Source organism: Chrysoperla carnea, chromosome 2 (genome assembly GCF_905475395.1).
Source record: "Chrysoperla carnea chromosome 2, inChrCarn1.1, whole genome shotgun sequence".
Lineage (NCBI taxonomy): Eukaryota > Metazoa > Arthropoda > Insecta > Neuroptera > Chrysopidae > Chrysoperla > Chrysoperla carnea.
Window position 1 is genome coordinate 9,616,128 of NC_058338.1, and position 24,270 is coordinate 9,640,397.

The 24,270-nt window shown below is 30.2% G+C and overlaps 1 protein-coding gene across 1 annotated transcript in view; it reads left to right on the plus strand.

Annotated features, from left to right (window-relative positions):
* The window catches only part of LOC123291477, a 93,119-nt gene that overhangs the window by 50,692 nt on the left and 18,157 nt on the right, over window positions 1–24,270 (plus strand). The window contains exons 4-9 of the mRNA XM_044871780.1: window positions 963–1,118; window positions 7,805–8,009; window positions 8,115–8,559; window positions 8,602–8,819; window positions 14,850–14,946; window positions 17,536–17,742. Of these exons, the coding sequence (XP_044727715.1) occupies window positions 963–1,118; window positions 7,805–8,009; window positions 8,115–8,559; window positions 8,602–8,819; window positions 14,850–14,946; window positions 17,536–17,742 (1,328 nt within the window). The remainder of the gene's footprint in view (window positions 1–962; window positions 1,119–7,804; window positions 8,010–8,114; window positions 8,560–8,601; window positions 8,820–14,849; window positions 14,947–17,535; window positions 17,743–24,270) is intronic.

Genomic DNA, 24,270 nt, shown 5'->3' on the forward strand with positions numbered 1-24,270 from the left:
ACGATAAAAATGTTTAATTCTACCACAAAAGATAAAATAATTTTTTTGGATAATGTACAAAAATATAACATAAAAACTAGATCACTGACCTATATTGTTTTTTTTTTTTTTTAATCAAAAAAATGTAATCAAAAATTGTATGTTTGGTATGGTATGGTATGGTATAGAGGTTAGCGGGCCATGCTCGAGCATCGCGCCTCGAAGCAATGGTTCAGAGCACCTAGCCAAATAGACCCTTGTACTATATCCCCGCTTAGTTTTTCAGTGGCTATTATAACCAACTGATGTACTGAAACCCAGGATTTGCCTAGCGCTGTGTTTCCTAATTTCTTCTGGTTCGACTATGGCCGGACCAAACCATTTCCTTCGCTGCTGTATGAGCACCGGGCAGTAACAGAGAAAGTGGATCGATGTTTCTTCTGAATTTTCTCCGCATCTGTCACACGCGGGAGATTGTCTTTTTCCAATCTGATGTTGGAACTTGTTCAGGTTATCATGCCCTGTGAGTAACTCTACGATGACTCTAATATCAGCTCTGTTTAGTTTCAAGATCTTCTCGGCTCTGTTACCGAGCGAGTTTCCTTCACCCAACAGGCTTTTGGCGATTCGCCCTCCCTCGTAGCTGGTCCATGCCTTTAATTGTTGGTTTTTCAGATTATCTCCTAAATTGTATGTTTAATAGCATATCATTATTTTGAGATATTGGTAATTTGAATGCCGAAAACCACATTTAAATTCGACTTACTGCTCAAATTTTTCGAACTTTATTCCTTTGTTTCTTCGTCTAAAAGTTCCTGATCTATTCACATACGCAACATTTTGAACGTTGCATTAATTACTAAAACTGATCTTGTGTTTTTATAGATATTCTTTATAAGCTTTAAGCCTACACACATAGATATAATATAGTAATGTTTCCCATCATGTTATTTTATTGTTATTTTGTTTATTTTCTGTTACAGATGAAGGATGGTGGGGTAGTTTAGCACACACGCTTGATTTATCGTTACGTACACATACTGGTGTCGTTGCAAAATTATTTATCACTGTACCACAAGAGGCTACCAATCATGAACGAATCGCCAAACTGTTGCCACTCAACAATATGCCAAGTAGAGGTAGGTACCTACTATTAGTACTAGTAATCTAGTATAGTGGTTTTGATCATAGTCCAGTTAACTGGAACTTGAACCCAATAATGTTTTATTGTACTATACAAAATCAGTCAACCAAGTGTTATGTCAATAGAAATGTATTTTATGTAAACACTTATAAACATTTAGTGTTGTTTTCGTTGGGTATTTTTTGTGTTGGTATCTTTTTTTTGACATATATCTCTACGGACAGAAAGTTATCCAAACACTATACGGCTTTGTTATTTGTAGAGTATTGGGGTTCCGTAAAAAATATGTTGTCAACCAAGTTGAATGTGTACGTGGCGTCCCATACACATTCAACTTGGTTGACAACATAGTTAACAACCAAATTGAAATTGTCTGTCACACACATATAAACCAAGTTGACAACTTTAATACCACACATTAGTTTTTTTTAAATTTTAGTAGTTATAACTTAATGTCTTATCCAACACTGTCTATGGACCATATGTGGGCTATTTTAATTTGCCAAACTTCTATTTTCAAATGTTAAATTAGGTAGTTCACAGAATTTTTATGAACTTTATACAATGTTGAATATAATTCTTACGAATTTTATAATATACTAAGAGATATCCGCCCGTTTTGCTGGGCAATTTCTCCTTAAAAAAAAAAAAGAAAGCCTATCACGTTATAGCCCTCACCTATTCTAGCAAATAAGCAAATAGGTTTTTTGCGTTTTTCTCGATTTTTTCAAAGGGGGTACCACTTAAAAAAAATGCAAAAAATCGAGACATTTTTTTGGTCTCCAATTTCCATAAAACCCAGTATATAAGGTAATTTTGACCCAAAAAGTACAAAAATCGAGTGCATTTGTTGACTGGTCGAATAGTTTTTGGCATACGGACCAAAATCGATCCAAATATTGCGATATCTCAGAAAGTCTGCATCCAATCATTAAATTAACGTGATTTTTATACTTTTTGGAACAAAATTACCCCATCCACTGAGAGGTACCTTAAAAAAATTGCAAAAAATCGAGACGTTTTTTTAATCTCCAATTTCGACTTTTTCAAGAAGAGATATCGACTGCGGAACCCTATATATTATGCGTATTTTGACGCATACTTGTCGTAATTTTTGTGTTTGTGTATCGATTTTAGTGTGTTATTGTTTTGTGTCTTTTTTTTTGGAAAGGATAAACGAGAAAATAATGAATATTCGCACATTCACAAATAGTTTTTTTGCGTGTCGCTATCGTATTATTATTATTTTCCTAACAGTCAAATATAATTCAACTTACCTAATAGTCATATTTTTTTTTGCAAATTGACTAACAGTAGTAAAATATAAAAACATAGTCATTTAATTTAGTTTTCAAGGTTTTGTTTCTATATTGTTTCTTCTGAAGGTCGATGAATTCGGTCGATGAAGCGGGTTTTATTTTATAAGTGTCTACCCGATAAAACTTACACCCTAGAAGGTGAGTCCTGGCATTACTGTTCAGTCTACATTATTGTTCAGTTTCATTCAAATCCATTCATTTGTATTTGCGTCAAAGCGTAACAAACAAACAAACATCCTTACTTTCACATTTGAAATATATATAGTAATATATGAGACACTGGATAAATGAAACAACTCTATAAGTGAGACAAATTTGCAGGTCCCTTGATGTCTCACTTAAGCAGGTTCCAACTGTATATTATAGTAGAACTTCTATTTTGGGAAAAATATAGAAATAGAATCATTAAAAACTAAAATTCACGTGATAAAACTAGAATAGGAATATAGATGTAATATGAATCCAATAATTTCTAAAGCAGTTAACATGTACACGATATTTGAATGAAAAACCACAGTTATAACGTTATAATTAAAATAGTTTTAATTATAAACACATAAATAATAGACATTTAATATTATGCATTATTAAATGTAATAACTCATATTAGAATAGCATCAGTTCAGCCTCATGACATGGCGGTTACATCCATACACCCACACGACAGTAAATAATAATTTTAATAAATTAATTATTAAACTCTTTTGAATTTGAATTCACAAATGATTTGTGGCTGCAACACGGTTACATAAAATGCAAAATCATTCATTTAAGGTTTACCAACGGAACATCGAATCATGTTAATTACCGGCTTTTACTAAGCCCAGTGGGAAAACCAAAAACCATAACACAGATTCATTTGCAGTGGCATTGTAAAGACAAGTCAGAACAATAACTGCTGGATAAATCTAAATTTGTATTTCGAAACGAGTGTACAAATATTTTGAGTGAAAACATGTCGATTTAGATATCGAGGGAGAAAATAAAAAATAATACCTAGAAAATTTTAAAAATTTTAGGTTTCATTCCTTCATCCTCAGTCACCTCATCTTTGAATTTTAAAATGACTAATGGAAGGGCATAGAATTTAAAGGCAATTAGGTCAAGAGTTATTGAGGGTGGATACTTTTGAAACACTGTAAACAAATTTCTACACTGACACAATTATTTGTTGCAATTATCGTATTAGAAGCATGTCATGAGTTATTATACACGGTCAAATTCAAATTAAACTGCCATAAACAGGCTTTAACCATAATTTGTTTAATATACTTTGTAAAAGGTATATTAGCACAAAAATTTACCAAAATTTCTGAAAATGTTATACTGAAATTGTTTATAAAGATTAGAAGCGCAAAAAATTGAAAATAACTCTGCTAAAACAACTAAAAATTTTATTTTCCTTGAAAATGAGCTTTAAAAAGTTCACTAACGAGCTTTTCGGACCCAGATGTTCCCTTTACATGCAAAATGGACTCTTCTGGATTTAAAATCCTTCCGAAATAATCGTTGTACTGAAATTTGTCTCATGTCATTCTTTACTTGATTGAAAACAGTCCGAAACAAAAAAGAATCATTTTAATAATTGCTTAAGTTTGATAACGAAATTTCATTAACTCAGAGACTATTGTGATTAAAACAGATATTTTATCGTAGCGATTGTATATTTAAACTTTTTTAATTATTATGATCAAACACGTTTATTTATTCACTACCGGAAAAGGCTGGAAGTGTTAAAAATGTTTTAAATAGATCGCTGGCGAAATTAAATTTGTGCAAAATCATATTATATTATACACACTTAATACTACAAACAATAGTTAATTATACAACATGTACTCTGTTCATGATAGGATAAAATAAACTTTGCATTTGAATTTAGTTACACAAATGTTAATTTCATACAATTGTCAGCTATACCGGTTGTATCAGACCAAATCTCGACATTCTTCCTCGAAAATTTCTTTCTAATAGTAAATCGACAATATGTAATGTATTGGACACGGTACCATCTTCCGCCGTTGATAGGAGATGTCTTATTCAAATCCGTTAAAGAAGAGGTAATAATAATAAGCCTCGATTAAAATAAATGGACAACGACCTCTACTTTCACAAAATAAAAAAGTAAAGAAATAAGAATAATTGTAGGGGATTGCGAAGTTGTGCGGTCTAATACACCAATTTGCGAATCTAATAACAATTAGTAGCAATTCTGGACCATATATTTCCACCGAAGTTTCTAAACTCATCCGAGCATCTTTTACGTTGTCTCCCACAATTTCTACGGTTCATTCTTGATGTCCAGAATTTAATTCGCTTTGTCCATCGGTGGATTTTTGATCGTAAAATGTGTTCTGTCCGGGCCCACTTTAGTTTTTTTAGCAATAAACTTTATTTTTATTTTTAATAAACGTATCTCCTTATTTCTAATTTTATCTCTCCGGGTAATATTAAATCCATTTTACTCCCTCAATATTATCAGATGTGTGTAATCAGGACCTATAATTCCGGATTTTATCTTCCGACCCTTATAATTCTGGAGAATGGCTCTAGAAAATTGTTTCATGCTATGAAGTACGAATCTGAATAAAATCGAAAGCTGAAAGCATATCTGATTGATCCGACATTGTTGTTTTTCTCAAAAAATTTTTAATTTTCACATTCAACAAAATGTTTTAAAGTTTAGAACGATTACACAGGTGATGTGAACACCCGTACAAATACACTTAGTATAAACAACTCTCATACCATACCATTTTAGTGAATTCAAATAACAGAAATGTTAATTTATTTCGGTTCTATGAATTCAATGAAATAGTTGTATGCTACACTTCGCTGTGCTATGTTTAAGCTTGAACAAAACTGACAATAATATTTCTATTATCATTTTGTAGCTCATTATGTACAAGTGAATTGATAAAAACAAAATAATAATAATAATTCTGTTTTTAAACGGTCAGTTATTACTTACTGTCTTTTTCGCTACAAATACAACAAATTCAACAAATTTTTAAATAAAATTTACTAGCAATTAAACCTGGCGTTGCTCGGGTTAAAATACATCGCATGTTTAATGATATAAATAATATTTCAGGGTCCATTTTTTAACGTAAATATTAGTTCTGTCTTAGTTAGAGTTCTGTCTTAGATAAAATCACCTCTCGACTCTCGAAAGTCACTGGATTTTGGTTTATTTATCATAGAATATCGAAATTTCTAGTAATAGAACCCTCTAGAATATTTAGTTGTATACCTTTCAAAAATTGAATTAAATTAATATGCTTTCCATTTATTCTCGCTTTCGCCGCCCAGAGAGCTTCCTTTTATAACCTGAGATTGTTCTAGATGCTTCTCGTTAAAAGAATGTTCGAGAGAAGGGTTTTATTATATTCTATTGGCTATCTATTGTCCTTTTTCTAGTTAGAAAATCGTTCAATATAATAAAATTTATATCCAGGCAGAATATTTTAATATAATTAACCTACTTTTAACAATAAAACACTTGAAAAAACTCCAAACTTGGTTGAAATTAAAATATTTAAATTTCGGAAAAAAGCCCAGACAGTTCATGTCCGGTTCTGGCTTGATAGTTCAACTGGTGGTCGAGAGATGGCGATAACGGCTCTTCTAAAAGTACCTAAATTTGGTATTTTTAAATGCGATTTCCTTATTTTGTGTCGCTGGCGTAACAGAACTTTTTGACTAGTTCACTGAATAGAAACCTATAATATTATCACGATGTAAATAAAATTATCCTTTTCTACTCACACTTATAGTAAATAGAGAATAATAAGCTAAGGTACAAATATTTTTAACAATCGACCCATAACTAATGTAAGTTTAGTACCAATAAGTGTAGAGTACTATTAAAATCCAAGTAGGAGTTATTAAATAACTATAACTTAACCGTTGTTATTTGTTAGGTAGAATGGCATTCAATAAACGAATGAATATCGAGACAGGAATACAAATTGGTTAAATTTGTATCGTTGCTAGAATATTGAATCACTATTTACGGAATAAACAAACGATATCTACACCTCTCAATATTTTGAATATGTATGGGTGATTAAATTATGGGCAAATTTCGATATATAGGCAAACAAGATTTTTTTTCGATGCTATATTTGATGTATATGTCACAGTCAAAAGTATTTTTAAATGAAATAAACATTCAAAAGTATACTTTTGAGTACAAAGGTTGCTCAATAGTAGTTTTACCCGAAAATGATTGGTTAATGATGCTTTTGACTGTAATTTTACGGTCAAAATTGTAGAATTTGACTGGTGTAATTGTATTTCTGACCACATCATGTTACTTTGGATATTTCTCCTTACAAGGTGCAGAAAGAAAGAACCAATCCTGAATTCTTAAAGGAATTTATTTGGTTATTTCCATCAATACATAGTTACTATTTTAACTTTGACATAGCCTTAAATAAAACTTATGCACGTAGCGAATACAACTAATAAATAGTTTTTGCAACTCATGTATGGTGCATATTGGGTTCATTCAAGCATATTATGGAGCAAATAGACATTTAAAGTATAATTAAATTATTTTATTTGTATATGCATTCAAACATTATACAGTTCGCCTGAAAAAACTCGATTTATATTGGGCCTTAGAGATGAAAGAACATTTTATCCTTTTATAATTATTGGAATGAAAATTTTAATATTCCGCTAATAAAAATCATTTAAAATTAGGTATATACGCTGTGTCATAAAAAAAGGCACGGATTTCATATAGTATTATTTGTTATCAGAGGTATACGTTAGTAGCTTCAAATAAAAATGTAATCACTCCCTCACAAAGCAAAAAGGATGGCATATCAAACAACCACAAGATTTACAAGACCTAAATCTCAGTACATACCATAAAAATATCAGAAAATAATTTAAACACATCTTAAATGAAGTAAAATAAATTATACCAATTAGTTAATGAACAGGGGCACAATTAAAACGGCCTAAACACTTAAATAAAGTCACTGCACAAATGGTCCATAAAATGTTAATAAACGCAATCAATTGAGAATACATACAAAGAAACTTAACGAATTTTAACGACATGCAAAAACCATTGAAATAGGTAAATTATTATCCAAACTGATAGATGATCCTACACGATTATAACATGTAGAGCCACCTGGAGTAAAGCATCTTCAGAGAACTAAAATAGTAAAAATTTTGCAAGGAGTTGTAGATCTGTTATAAATTAAAAACTATAATATATGATACAGCCTAAATCCGCCACTGTTTAAGTTCCACTCTATATATAGACCTTTCAGTTGATTGCTATTATTTTCGATGTTAATTGTATATAAATTGAATAATGTGTTGTTCTGTTTTGTTACAGTGATAATCATCTGTGCATCATTACATCCATTAGGACATTCAATATTATCAACAATTGATAACATGCGTATTGTCCATCGTTTTGGTACATTTGTAATATTAGTGGATATTACATCAATACAACCATATTTAGAACAACAAACAACAACAACAACAACACCAAGCCCACAGCAACAATCTTCTAGAACATTCGATATAAATATATTGTCTTCCATATCATCAAAAAATACTTTAAGATTACATCAATCACAATTATTACATAAATTAAACAATAATTTTACAAATAAATATAATAATAATAATAAATTAAGTTCACATCATCATCAACAATCACAACATATTTCTTCTTCAACATCTCCTTTGTCTTCCAGAACCTCATCATCTGATTCAACAGCAGATGTCCCACATCGACATTATCAAGAGCACCACGCTGGTAGTGGTAGCCACTCATTAAAACCGTTAATATATACACAAAACTTTGTTGAAAAATTAACGGTTTCATCTCAGAGAAATTTATTAATTTATACGGCAACAGATATTAATGAAAATATTACACAATTATTTTCAATGACAAATAATACAATCGATCAGAATTTTATAACTGATTATCTAAATGAAAGTATTTACTTAATTTATGAAAATTATATAAAAGGGAATCCAATACAAGAGAAAATATTCCAATTTTTATTATTAGATTATGTGAACACAACATGGCGGCCGATTTTTGAAATTACATATAATGATACATCCGATCAAGTTGGATATTTTTCAAAAAATAATTCAACATTTTTTGTTGAGAAAATTTTAAGTAATTATAATGAATGGAAATGGCGAAAAGTACAATTGAAAAGTTATTTAGATTCATGTGATGAAAATGGTGATAATAGTGATGGTGATAATCCCTCAACGTGTAATATTGTTTTGGATTTACCAATGACTACAGCGCATATCTTATTGATCATTGCATGTTCGATATTGTTTGCAATTATTTTAATTATATCGGGATTTATCACAAGGTAAGATTTTATTCATTTTGGTTTTTTAACCCGCCAGTACTTTCGTGTCAACCGTTCGGTAATCGTTAGTCCCGTGATGAATGATTTGATCACGCGTTGTGTACTTTAATTTATTGAGTCGAGTTACACTCTTCATTATGACAAGAAGAATAACTAGATGACTCGATGAACTTCATTCTACCTACAATTTAGTTAATTATAACTATTGATCAGCGGTTATTCATCTTAATTAACTTGTAGCATCAATTCATTAATAGCTATACTATGCATAGCCTGCCCACTAAGCTCGTCAAAGCCAGCCGCTAGCCCGCCCGTTAAACACAAATTTAACTTCAATCGCTTGAACAGTTCTTCGACCTGACACTCTCATATAAATGTAATAAACCTATTCTCAATATCTGAATTATAATAAATAATCTCTAAATACTATTCAAATTCCATATAAATATGGTGGGAGCGCAAATAAATATATAATACATAGTAATATGGAATATAATGCATTATTTATTGCGTTTCCACCATTTATTTGCATAAAAATGATTCGAACAAAAAAGTTACTTTTTTCATCAACAACAACACTTTCAAATTTAAAGTGTTCATCTATCGATTACCAGTTATGAAAAAGGAGTGAGCTTTTCATTCAACTTGAAAACCTAAGTCAAGTTTAATACCTGCGTAAGATGTGCACGTACACACCGTTTTTTGCTTGAAGCATTTTTATCGATTAAACTTATTTTTCGAGTTTCAAGCACATGTTAACTTAAAAAAGCCTATGTATAGATTTTAATAATGTATCTTTGAAATTCAATGTAGGAATTCTATGTAGACGCGTAATACCAAAATATGAAATTACTATTTGTAATAATTTAATGACAATTTACATCACGAAGTAAACTTATATTTTATTCGTTTAACCCCATTTACTAAAGACAAACATAACCCAAGAAAAAAAAACTAAATATCCGATTTCATTTGCATATAAATATCTGTTCAAATATTAACTAAGGAAATAAAATATTAATCATATAAAAATATCTTATATGTGAAGTACCGAGACTACCAAAATGCAGGTTGAACTAATATTTACAAATAAATTTTTAGTTTTTCAAAAATAAGTTAAATTCAGCGTGTCTCCGAAAGGTTATATAAAGGATGCTCTGAAAGGTCTTAACGACCAAGGTACGCAAGGAAAAAGTGGAAAAATTTAGATATAATTCATTTTTTGTATTACAATTTTATTTTAGAAAAGAAAAATAGTTTTACCGGCTTATTTTATTTTAAGCTAAACTTTATCGGATAGAGAGTTATTAAAATCTTTTATGTAATGATCAAACAATTAATAAATAAGCGAATCGGTTCAAGAGAATATAAAATATATTAACTTTGATAATGCTTTCTAATCGAATAGAAAGTAGCTTTAGTATTAAATAGATGGGTATTTAACATCAGATAATTTGAATACCAAACTTTTGAAGACAAAGCAAACAATTTTCTTTAAATGTATCTGCATCAGGCATTCCTCATTTTCCCGTAAGCTCCCCATCTACCATTTCCCCATCTTCCTCGCTTGTATTTATAGTCTATGAGCTCTTGTATAACCATATCTACTTTGATATTCGCTGTGTGCATAGTTGCATCGTACAACTAAATCGATCGCAACGCTGTTCTCTTATAAAATTTGCAATTAATCATTCGTTTTATTTAAAATCTTACTTTTCTGAATTGTTTACATGTAATTGGTATAGTAAATGTCAAATACAAATAATTGAAAAATTACAATTACTTAGTTGCAATAGAAATTATGATAAAAAGACGACACTAATGGTTTTTAAAAGTAATAATAATAATAATAAGTATTAAGTAGTAATAATACAATGTAAACCATATATACAATCCATAGACTTATACAGGGAATCCTCTTTAAGTTGACATATGGATGAAACACAAAAAAATAAGTTTCATCGATAAAAACGCTTGGTCAAATCAAAAAATGTTTGTTCTATAGGCTCACATCTTACGCAGACATTAAACTTGACCTAGGTTTTCAGGCAAAAGTAACGTGTAGAACCACCTGGAGTAAGGCACCATCAAAGAACTAAAATAGTAAAAAATTTTCAGGGAGTTGCAGGTCTGTTTTAAAATAAAAACTATAAGCTGTGAGCTTAACTATTTTTATTGCGAGGACCTACGGTAACAAATTACATAACATTATAATTAAAAATATAAATACTTTACACTTTAAAAATTGAATGAGATGAATCACTCAATAGAGTATTTAAAAACGAACATTAAAACTGATATTTTAATTTAATACACTAGGCCATAGCATCCATCATATTATTATTACCATAATATACATTATACGTATTATATGCTTATGACTATACATTTATATTCAGCAAACAGTGTAGTTATCTATAATGTTCAAATAGTCCAAGCAAAAAAGATTTAAATTGGGTATTTGCATGAAAACCAAGAAAAAGGCAGGTATTAAACAGAGAGATCCGATAAGAACAATGAGGTCAGTGTGTCTATCAGTTATAAGCTATGGCATAGCTACATATGGTATACCATAGCTACTTCATGCTATATTCTGATTTGCTAGAATGAGATAAAACCAAAACTTTGGTTGTTTTTATGGGTTATTAGAAAAAAATAAAACATATTTATCAATTTTGCCCTACTTTTATCTCCCAAATTAGGCCACAAACCGAAATTTGGCCGAGAGCTTTTTTTTTTCTTTTTTTTTTTAGCTAATTCAGAAATTGAAGACGTCTGCAGTCAATTATAGAACAACCTGTATATAATGTAATTAACTTTCTTTTTATTGTGTATAGCAATTTTATTAGAAATATAACATAGAAATTACATACTAAACAAAATCCTCAACAAGGCCTATAAGTTTTAACACATTTTTTATAGGCAAAATATAAGTTGCAATAAGGGCTTAAAAACTCTCTTGATTGTTTTACTTGCATTTCGTGGTTAATAAAATACGATTCCAAAAAATTTAAATAATAAAAATCCATATCATTACGTCAACAAACGTCCAATTTTCCTGGAGTAAAATATGAAATTTAACCCACTATCTGAATGTATAGTTGCTGCAGTATTGCTTGATTAATCAAACATTAGAGTACAGAGTGATCCACATTCAAAGTTTAAATTTACTTATACTGGTACAGAAATTTACTTCTACAAGTACAGAAAAACTTAATTGAACATTTTCGATATTTTATCGTAAATGGAAATAAACACGAATAGATACACACCTAAATATTACAATAGTCGTAAATCCAAAAATTGAACAATATACAGCTAATCGTTTTCATCGCTGAGAACGTAGAAGTTTTAATATAAGTTTATTTTGGTATAAGACCAAAACTAAAAATGATCAGGAAAAACCATCCAGTTGGACGAATTTTACGTTTACTAGCGGATATGGTTGCGGTTACTAGCATGATCGGTTTATGGGCATAAAAAACATTCTAAGCAACTTTTTCTAATAATTTTTTTCGATATCTCTAACCATCTCTGGTACTAGGCAAAATTTTATGAATTTGCCTTATTTGTCAGTTTGTAGTAGGCTGAGGTTAAGGTTCAGGTTTCGGTTAAATATCTTAAAAAATGTGACCCATTTCCCTGTATGACTGTGGAAATTTTCAAATCGATATTCCTATAATTAACGAAAATATGAGGGTGTCTTCATCTTAAATGCGTCACACTGTATATTTCTCACCGAGCTTTCAGATATCGATATGCATCTATGTATAAAATTACATAGATTACTTCTAAGGTTCCTTTTTGGCGTAAACAAAGAAATCAACAAACTGACTTTGAGAAATATTAATATATATAAATATTATATTTATCCTTTTCAAACGCCAACATGGAAATAATAGAAAGGGTAGATATCAATATGTACACAATGAATGTGAGTAGACAATAGATAGATAATGATGAATATATATCAAAGAATCAAGAAGCAACGAGAGTACAGTCAGACAGCCCTAATACAGCCCTGCGTTTGTTCAATGAACATTTATTACTAGAATCCATATGGAGCTATACGTACATTGATAGTGTAGGTATTTTATTTTCTGCTTTAAATTGAATTTTCATGTTTAAATTGTATCAAAAATTTATTCATGGTATTTTAACAAAATAATGTATTTTTGTAGTCTAGTAATATATACGAATTTGTTTAGAACGAAACGAATCTGATATATTAAGGATATGAGCATGCAACAATAATTGATTTAAAGGCTCAAAATTTTTATATATGTAGACTTTTACTCAAAGAAAATATAAAAGTATAAATATATTATAAGAAAAATATCATTGAAAATCGATATAAATAAAATACATTGCTCTTGTGGAGAAATCTCAATAAAACGACATATTTTGAAAGTAGTTTAATAATTTTCACTTGGAGTTTGTAACGCTTAACTTAAAAATTTTATAGGTATTCATAAAATCACCTAAATAGCCCATTTCCGGTTTTCTGTCTGTCTGTCGTCTGTCTGTTTATCGTCTGTCTGTCCGTCTGATATCACGATAACACAAAAATGTAAAGAGATATCAAGTGAGGTCAAGTTCGTAAATGAGCAACATAGGTCTATTGGGTCTTGGGTCCGGAGGAATCATCTTGTAAACCGTTACAGATAGAACGAAAATTTAAATGTAAAAAATGTTCCTTATACAAAAATTAACAACCAGTATGAAACAATTTTTTCGTAAACATCACTGTTTACCCGTGAGAGCGCAAATTGTATAGTATGTATTATATGGGAATATCAGTTATATTTGTGTGACATGTATGTATGAGTAATGTGATAGAGTAATCAACACTGCCTCTACATGGTATTTCAACAGTTAACTCAGACAATTGTTTGTTTTCACTTGTTTCATTCGAAACCGATTTGAATTGATCTTTTCTGGTATTATAAACATGTGTAATACATATTTCTAGTTATATGTTTGTATAATTTCCAATATATACGAATACTCGTACATGCTTTGTACGTATTTATTTGTTTATTTGCTTGTTTATTTTCATTTTTCTATTATACAAGCGTGGTTTAATACTACAATGCAAACATAATAAATGCCATCTCATACCTAAATATGATTGAAAATGGAAAATATACGTTAAAGGTATTAAAACATGGAACCATTTATAGAACAAAAACATTTTGTGGAATGATAAATATTAGCATTATTTGTTTGCTTTTACTAATTTAAAAAAATGAATTTTATTCGTAGTCGCAGAAACAAAACACTAAAAACGTTCAAAGTTCGAAAAATTTGTACAGTTAGTTGGATTTGAATACGGTTGTCGGCATTCGATTCATTAGAGTGTCACGAAATTTTGTGACCTAAATTGATTGATAAAGAATTTAAAATATGCAATTTTCATTTTAAATTAACCGTAAAAAGACAAAATTCACAAACCGGTTTATAGTGATGAAAATGATTCCAAACTTGTTACCTGGGGGTTTCTGGGATCGCTTAACACAAATTTTACGTCAGAATTAATCTCCGAGGTCTCAAATGTCGCGACAGAATTGATATCCGAGATGCCTGGTGCCAAGGGTATTTCGGGTACGAACCGGGTACGAACTTTTTTCATATAAAAAAAAAATGTTAACTGTACATATATTTTAGCTGTGTAAAACAATCCCTTCGAGTATTATAGAAGGAAATAAGTGAGATTAAGAGAGGTGGAGGCTATACAGTGGTGCTTTTTACTTTTTAGCCCAGTGAAGCAGGCGGGTATTAAGCTAGTTTTTAGAAAATATTGTAATCCAAAATAACGAATTTACGTCTATTCGTAGACATATCATATCTATTAAATTATTTTATTTTATAACAAAATCCTTGTTTATAAGGATTTTACAGGTCAGTTAATCTAATAGAAAGTATATCGGTCATCGCTAAATCCCTACGTATCAAACATTTAATGTACAAACTGATACAAAATAGTCTTTTTGGTAAAATATAATATAATTTCACTTTCTTTTTTTACAGATATCATGTGGTAAAAAAACGGTTAGGAAAAGGACCATACAAAATATTATTAACGGCTACAGATTTTGTATTTCCATCGGTTACAGATTCACGTCGGGTAAGTTCTATTTACATAACTATTTTATTAAATGTAGCATGGAAACTCATTTTCACTCCCATGTGAGAGTTTGTGTGATATGGTCGTTTCATATCCAATATATGGCAGGACCGGAGCAAGCAATTACAAGTAATACAACACTGTAATAAAAATATTGTTGTTTCGAAATTGTTAACCCGTCAGTACTCACAGAGTCGAAACGAGAGTACATTGCCTGTGCTATCAAAAAATCGATTTTTTTAACTTAATGACGTCATCAGAATCCAAAAAATTTATTTTTGCTATATCACATTCAAATTTTATCCAATTTTGATAAACCAAGTGTGTAATTCTACTAAATTTGGGCCATACTTTTCAAATTTGTGATCAAAATTAACCTAGCTCTAATAGATTCCAAAAATGTGGAGACCTGGTCCCTGAATTAAGCACATTAGTGATAGCTAGCGAAAAATTGACATCACAGCTGAAAAGAATGACCCAAAATTAGTGGGTTTCAAAAAAAATTCCAATAAGATCGGATCAAATTTGCCTGTGCTATCAAAAAATCGATTTTTTTAACTTAATGACGTCATCAGAATCCAAAAAATTTAATTTTGCTCTATCACATCCAAATTTTATCCAATTTTGATAAACCAAGTATGTAATCCTACTAAATTTGGGTCATACTTTTCAAATTTGTGTTCAAAATTAACCTAGCTCTAATAGATTCGAAGAATGTGGAGACCGGGTCCCTGAATTAAGCACATTAGTGATAGCTAGCGAAAAATTGACATCACAGCTGAAAAGAATGGCCCAAAATTAGTGGGTTTCAAAAAAAATTCCAATAAGATCGGATCAAATTTGCCTGTGCTATCAAAAAAATCGATTTTTTTAACTTAATGACGTCATCAGAATCCAAAAAATTTAATTTTCCTCCATCACATCCAAATTTTATCCAATTTTGATAAACCAAGTATGTAATCCTACTAAATTTGGGCCATACTTTTCAAATTTGTGATCAAAATTAACCTAGCTCTAATAGATTTCAAGAATGTGAAGACCTGGTCCCTGAATTAAGCACATTAGTGATAGCTAACGGAAAATGGGCATGACAGATGAAAAGAATGGCCCAAAATTAGCGAGTTTCAAAAAAAATTGCGATAAGATCGGATCAAATTTGCCTGTGTTATCAAAAATTCGAATTTTGAAAATAAAATTTTCCACTTTAGAATAGCTTTTAGAAATTTTTCCCAAAATACAAACACATGATACTTGAATTAATATTACGCTATACATATATAATACTTCCCTGCCGCGATCGTGTCGGTTGGTTTGTTAATATCATTTAACTCACATGTTATTTATAAATGAGATTGTATGTTCACTGAATTATACAGTAAATAGTACTCCACACTATTTGATTACTAAACCTAAATCTTTTGCTGTTATCATTTTATTGTTGGTAATGTGTCTCACAAAGTTTTCCTGGTAAATGAAGGAAAAATATCAACTTGAATCAAATTATATTTAGTGGAATATAAAATAACAGAATGAAGACAAAATTGTTTTCCAGTTTCTGGTATAGAAATGGTTTATCTCATGTCTCTCTCGCTATTGCTTTTGTACCGATGATCGTATTTTATATAACGGGTGGTTTTATTAAATTGACATACGCTTGAACTCAAAAAATAAGTTTTTTCGATAAAAATCAGCAATTCTTGTCATGTGACATTCAATTTGCTATTTTTGTGTGAAGACATTTTAAATAGTTCTTATATTAGTGATAAAATTTGTGTATTTTTAACTATAAAAATACCGAGTAAAGCTCGATCATTCAGGCACTAATATTAAAATCGTGAAAAGCTTTTTCAAAAATGTACTCATATTCGGAAACTTGCAGTTAGCTGCCACCTGGACAACCACACAAACAATTGGTAAATGTTGACTTTTGTTACATCCGATATTAAAGTATCTCAATACAGATTTATAGTAGTGTATATAATGACAAATAGTATTATATTACACGAAGAGTATATTGGAAATTATTCGACTATCACTAAATGCAATAAAATTTTCCTTTTCTACAAACTATTCTACAATTACTTTGTACTACGTTGCACAATTATCTTATTGATTGCATTTGTTTTAAAATTTATTTTTAAATCTATGTATTTATCACCCGAAAAATTCAATTTAATTTTTCATTTTATTTAATTACTACCTTTTGACCCGCTTATTCGTGTCCGTTAACAATTCAACATACATGGCGATTGCAACCCGCTCAATTTGCAGAAGTCTGGTGGTAGCCATATTGAATTTTCATTTCTGCCATATGTTCAGTGACCTTCGCAAGCTTAAGACGTTATAATCATCAAAAAGTGGGATTTTCGGCCTTCAAACAGACGCAGCAAGTACGTACTTTCGGCCGAAAATAAAGCAAAATATTATACATCACACGGGCAGAAAGTTTGAGAGCTCTGAACTGCCACGATTCCCTCGGCTTCGCCAACTTTCTATCCATGTAGTGTAATATACTATACCACGCCAAATAACAATTAAAATTAATTATTATTTTACAATTTTTTAATTCTATGCTTTGTTTATTTCTAGGTTGATGAAGGCATTGAAGCTATGCTATGCTGTTGGCTCCAACAATTACAAGAATTTGGTGGACCTGAGGTTGATAAACCAGACCTATTAAAAGGATCAGTAGCATCATTGAAAGGACATACTACAACTTCCCAGACCAAAGGTGCCAGTGGCAGTACAAGCAGTTTAGCACGAACATTACTTGTTGATCCAAGAGTTCGTTACAATGTAAGTAACGGTTACGACCTTATTGTTAATCATTTGAGGAGTAGATCATTATAATATTATAATATTCCTATTTCAGCAATCCTGTTCTAAGTCGTTAAACACCCTTAGTCTCAGTACTTACTCTTCAGTATTCTTAATAAATGTCTTCTCTGAATAGTATTGTGTCTTGTTCGGATTATACTTTTTATACCCGATTAATTATTGCACATCAATCATTATTTATTATATGACTCTGTCTATTTGTTGGTCTTCACAACCACTTGTCAATATTTTCGCTTGGGAATCCCGAATAAGGTTAAGTTTCATCAATAGATTGATTTTATTTTTAGATTTAATAGTTTGCACTCTCTGTATCCTGAATTGATCTGGATTACAAGAAATAATTTAAATTTTACGAAAAAAAAGCGTGTTTTTATCAATCGAAAATGATAACTCAAAAAGAACATTTGAAAATTAATAATATTTTGATTACACCCGGTATAACGTGATTTGTTTACATTCTTAAAATATGTTTTTAATATATTATAAAAGTAATTACAAATCTGATTGTGACATGAATATTTCACAAAATTTGAACGTGACAAAATGATTAAATACTTTCAATATTTTTTCACATGGTCTAGACATGAAAATTAAAAAAGAAAATATGACACATCTATCAAATAGAATCGATAACCGATACAGTTCCATACAATATAATGACTATAATAAACATTTGATGCTTTTTTAAGAACTACGCGATAATCTATCTTCATGTGTTTTAAGTTACCACTGATTTATTCACTCAGTCTTTTGCAAAGTGTTCATTCAGTTTTTCTTTTGAAAAGTGTTCATGGCTATTTTTCAATTTTTTCCATGAACAGTTTTTTGCAGGCAAGCTTATCCTATTATTTTCGTCATTAAATTATCTTTCTTTTGATACCAATTTCGATTGGTTAAGAGATCGGTGTAGCTACCTATATTGACTTACATTTTGGTATGGTAGGAACAGATCTGCATCGATTTGTTAACCAATCGAAATTGACATCAGAAGAAAGAAAATTTAATGACGAACATAATGGAATAGGCTTGCCTGCAAAAAACTGTTCGTGGAAAAAATTGATAAAATTTAAAAATAGTCATGTACATTTTTCCATAGTAAAACTTTAAGTGTGTTTATAAATCAATAATATTTCATAAAAAATAAGTCTCATCTGGTTATCAAATGGGTGAAGATCGACCTTATACCGTCTCTTAGACCATTATCTAGCCTCCAAAACAGTATCATTTTTAAACTTTATCTGTTTACTACAGTGTAACTTTTTTTCCCCTAATTTATTTATTCGCGTCTTTTTTTTTCTAATCAGAGTGCTTTTTTTGTCTAGTTTTTCTTAGATAATTTTTAATGAAGATCTATCAACAGCGATAAAAATATCATTTATCTCAATTACAACGACTCTTTTTTTTTATAAAATGAACATAAAATTTTCATCGAATCGATTTAAAACATGAATCCTTTATGTGGTGTCAGTTTCCTTTTTTTATAGCAGTACAGAGTTAAGTTCAAAACAAATCCAATTTGATAAATAACCAGAAAATGTATATAACACGTTCAATTTTCTATATTCTCTGTGTTATATATCGATATCCAAGTCGTATGAGCGAGCATAGCTTCGAACTATAATATTTATTATGTTTTCAATACATATGTTGCAGTTTTTTATTGTTTACCAAATTTTTAATGAAAAACTAACCCACAATATCAATCAAAACCTTTCAATTTATTTCTTTGTGAAGTCATATACGATGCTTGTCCAAACTATACAGTAACTCAAAAAATAGTATACACGATGTTCCCTTATTGATAGCAGAAAATGATACCAGTAAATTAAGATTATCAAGCTTATCAATCAAGTCTTACCTTTTGTTTTAGTTCATTTACAAAGTCGACCTCACTTTTTACGTCCTTAGCACGCCATAAAAATTTCAAATTGATATATATTTTCGTTTTTGAGTTATCGTGATGACAGACGACAGATAGGCAGACGGAAATGGGGTTATTAGGTGATTTTATGAACACCTCTACCCAAATTTTGTTGGTAGCATCAATATTTTTAAGCGTTACACACTAAGCGGACTAAACTTATACATGGTATAAAAATAAAGAGTGGTTGAAATAAAAGTGATGATAAATCAAATAAAATTTTTACATTTTTAAATTGGAATAAGAACAAAACGGTGTAAGATATCAATATGATTGATATTATTTTCTCGAAAAAATCCACATCTATTTCCCAATCGATGTCCATCGCTGTTGGAAAAATGAATGATAACTTATAGCTGCAGTCAATACAGCAGTCATAGGCAGGCTAAAAGCTTTAAAAGAAGGCTGTATGTCCCAGACCATTAAAATAGGGAGCTGTAAATAACGAATAAGTTCATACGTTTCAATCATTAAAAAAATTTACAAAAAAAAAGAAAGTAAATTAAGTAAATAAAAATTTGATAATTAACATAACGATTTGTTAAATTAGTAAAATGAAATCAACCCATGAGACCTGTTAGATTTATGTTAGATTCGTTTTGTGGGAAGAATATTTTCATACCATAAGCTACATTAAAATATGCATATCGAATTTAATTTGTACGTACAAACCAAACCGGACTAATATTGTCTCAAGGGTATTAACAATAGCAATCTATCTCATGTAGGTACATTAAAATTCATATTGAACTCAAAATTATAACATTCATAGTATATAGCATATCCTATAGTATCGTATTAACAAGGAAGCATAGTTTGTAGAGAGGACAGCTAAATCGATTGTAGCAGTGTTATAATAAATCATGAGTTTTATTTAAAATGTGACTAATTTTCAAATATTCACATGTAAATGGTATAGTAAATGTCAAATTGAAATTATTGAAAAACAAGTGAAAACAAACAATTGACTGACTTAATTGTTGAAATATCATGCATAGATAATGTTGATTACTCTACCACATTACTGATATCCCCATATAATAATACATTCTATACAATTTACGCCTAATTTGCGCCCTCACGGGTTAACAATGATTTTTACGAAAAAATATTTTAAGCAAAAGTTGTTTATTTTTTGATAAGGAAGACATTTTTACATTTAAACTTTTGTTCTATCTATAACGGTTTACAAGATGGATCCTACGGACCCATAGGTCAAGACCCAATTGACTTATGTTGCTCATTTACGAACTTGACCTCAATTTTTACGTCCTGAGTACGCTGTAAAAATTTCAGCTTGATATCTTTTTTCGTTTTTGAGTTGTCGTGCCCACAGACGGACGGATGGACAACCGGAAATGGACTAATTAGGTAATTTTATGAACACCTAAACCAAAATTTTTTTCATAGCATCAATATTTTTAAGCGTTACAAACTTGGGACTAAACTTAGTATACCTTGTATATTACATATATGCATGGTATAAAAAGTTGCGCACTCTCGCCAAATAATGTTAACGTGGAAATAGAATATTCCAACTTAAATAATATTACAGACGAAGATAAATTACGCCATCTGATTCTGAAAACCGGGCTGGATAGTCAAGAGATGGGAACGTCCTATGATTAAACAAGTCAATCCTTCTCTCTATTGAAGAACATACCCATTATTATTTTAAATTCCGCCCATAGATAAAATGATTCCGCCTACCTTGCTGGTTACGATGCTTGAAATTTTCCCAAAGATTGGAAATCCATTTGAAAAAAAATTATATGCATCGTCCGGGAATCGAATCCGGACCGCCCGCGTGGCAGGCGAGCATTCTACCACTGAACTAACGATGCTCTTTTGTGTTGAAATGCAAATGTAGCTTGATATCTTTTTTCGTTTTTGAGTTATCGTGTTGACAGACAGGCGGACAGGCGGACAGACAACCGAAAATGGACTAATTAGGTGATTTTATAAACACCTATACCAAAATTTTGTTCCTAAAATTAATATTTTTAAGCGTTACAAACTTGGGACTAAACTTAGTATACCTTGCATATTACATATATGCATGGTATAATAACAATTAATTAAACTTGTTGCATTAGAAATTGTGAAAATAAGTGACAAAATTACATAAATACCTAATATTTTTTTAAATTTAAAAATATTATCTACATATTTAAAGTTAGAAAATAAATGTGATCCCCGCCGTGTGATCCAATTTATCACCAGTATGAATTTATTTAATTTAACACCAGTAAATCTTTAACACCATAATTTTTCCCACTGTGAAAACAATGGAAAATTTGAATTATGGTATTCATTTAATATTTGTGTTTCTCCATAAACTTTATGCAACTTAACACATAAATATGTTAACAAAAAATTTTTGACAAAAAAACTACAACTTCATAATTTATATTTGATATAAATACATATTTTAATACGCTATTGGATAGTTGCCAAATGTGATTGTATAAAATAATAACCATAAAATTGTTTTAAGTAATATGGAATTTTTTTAACTTTCTGGTAGAAAGTTGACGTTTTCACTCCAGAATTTGAAACGAAGAGTTATATGATAGAACTTTTCAAACTGAAATGATGCCAACGAAGAAAGTGTGAATACGTAGGTCTATACTCCGAAGAAAGTGCTAATATATGTTCTCAAATATGCACACTCTTTCTCGGTTGGTCTCATTTCAATTTGAACGGACTCTAGATTTTGACGTGTATATAATAGCCACTCTACTAAAAACTACAGTGGAACCTGGTTAAATGAGACATCAAAGGGACCTGCAAATTCGTCTAACTTATCGAGATGATAGTTTTTATCGCCGTGAATTTAATCCATATGTAGAGACGTATATAATAAGACAAATATTTATCATAATATTGTATAAAATAAACTTGACTGTAATGTATCAATAAATGAAAATATTTACTTAAGTAAAAAGTTATTGGTCTGGTTCTTAAACTTCATATTCACCATGACTTGTTTAAATGTTAGTGTTTAAGCTTTTTGGATCATGTCATCTGGTCAGCCAGTCAGTATAGTTTACAATAAAAATGATAAGTTATATCGTGGAAACTGTTTAAAAAGTTGAAACGTGACACATATGTGTAAAAAACTACAAAATTGGTGCATTATGATTTGTGTACAAAATTATTAATAATTCCAGTAGGATTTAAATCGAAAAAATTGTAATGATTTTATTACAAAATAACGCAATATGATTGACGTATTACAATCATTCCAATAGCGTAGACTAAATTTTTTTTATCATTTCGGGCGGAGAATTCTCACTGCACGGGCAGAAAATTGAGCTTGGTTTTTGAAAATCTTTAGAAGTAGGCTGTACGCTGTGTTAGTGTTCAATTCTGTACTAGAAAGTATCTTCAGGAAACTTGACTGGTATTATTATGGCATTAATATCAATAGCAGACGTCTGAGTCACTTGAGGTTCGCTGACGATATAATATTAATGGAAGAAGATCCCAAGAAACTAGAGTAGAAATGATTCAATTACTAGATATGAAAAGTAGAGAGGTTGGCCTAGAAATGAAGCCTAGTAAAACAAAATTCATGGCTAACTCCACAATGGTAGACATAAAAAAAGATGATATTAGTTTTGAATATGTTCAGGAGTATACTTATCTAGGACAAATAATTGCTCCCACTGACATGATGTCCAAGGAAGTCGACAAACGAATAGCAAATGGCTTGAGAAAGTTCTGGTCACTAAAGGAAATAACGAAGAGCAAAAGACTAAGCCGTAGAATTAAAGGAAAAACATTTGACACGTGTGTTCTTCTTTGCATAACGTATGGGTGTGAGGCTTGGGCACTCACTGAAAAGCATCGCCTGAATGTTTTGTCTTTTTTTTTGTCATCGATGTTTTTATGAGCGATTTTGCATTCTTACCTACAATCTAGGTAATAATATTGAAAAAACTTTTAACAAAAAGAAAACCGACTTCAAAAGAAAAACTTTTCCAAAACAAATTAATATGCACTAAAAAGTAAAAAAATAATTTATAATAAATGTAGTTAAAATTATTGTTATTTTTGGAGTCGGTTTCAGCCAAGCTAATGTAGCAAACTGTTCTGTCAGAGTTGTTTCCTTGGCTGACACCGACTCCAAAAATAATAATAATTTTAACTAATAATAAATTATTTTTTTACTTTTTAGTGCATATTAATTTCCTTTGGAAAAGTTTTTCTTTTGAAGTCGATTTTCTTTTAGTTAAAAGTTTTTTTTATTTAGTGATTTTTAGTGAATCTGAAGTACACTAACTAATTTGTCACTAAAAAAAGAATCATCGAAATCGATTGGCGTGATATTGAGTTATTCGTCTTCCTGTCGTGCATACTTAATGCAAATTTAAGATTTTTATGATTTTCTCATGAATGCCGTTGTCAGAACTGGACCAAATGTAATGGGACCACACGGGAAGCATGAGCTTTCAAATGGATAAAGAATCATCAAAATTGGTTCACCCAGTCGAAAGTTCTGAGGTAAAAAACATAAAAAAAAATATAAAAAAAATACAGTCGAATTGATAACCTCCTCC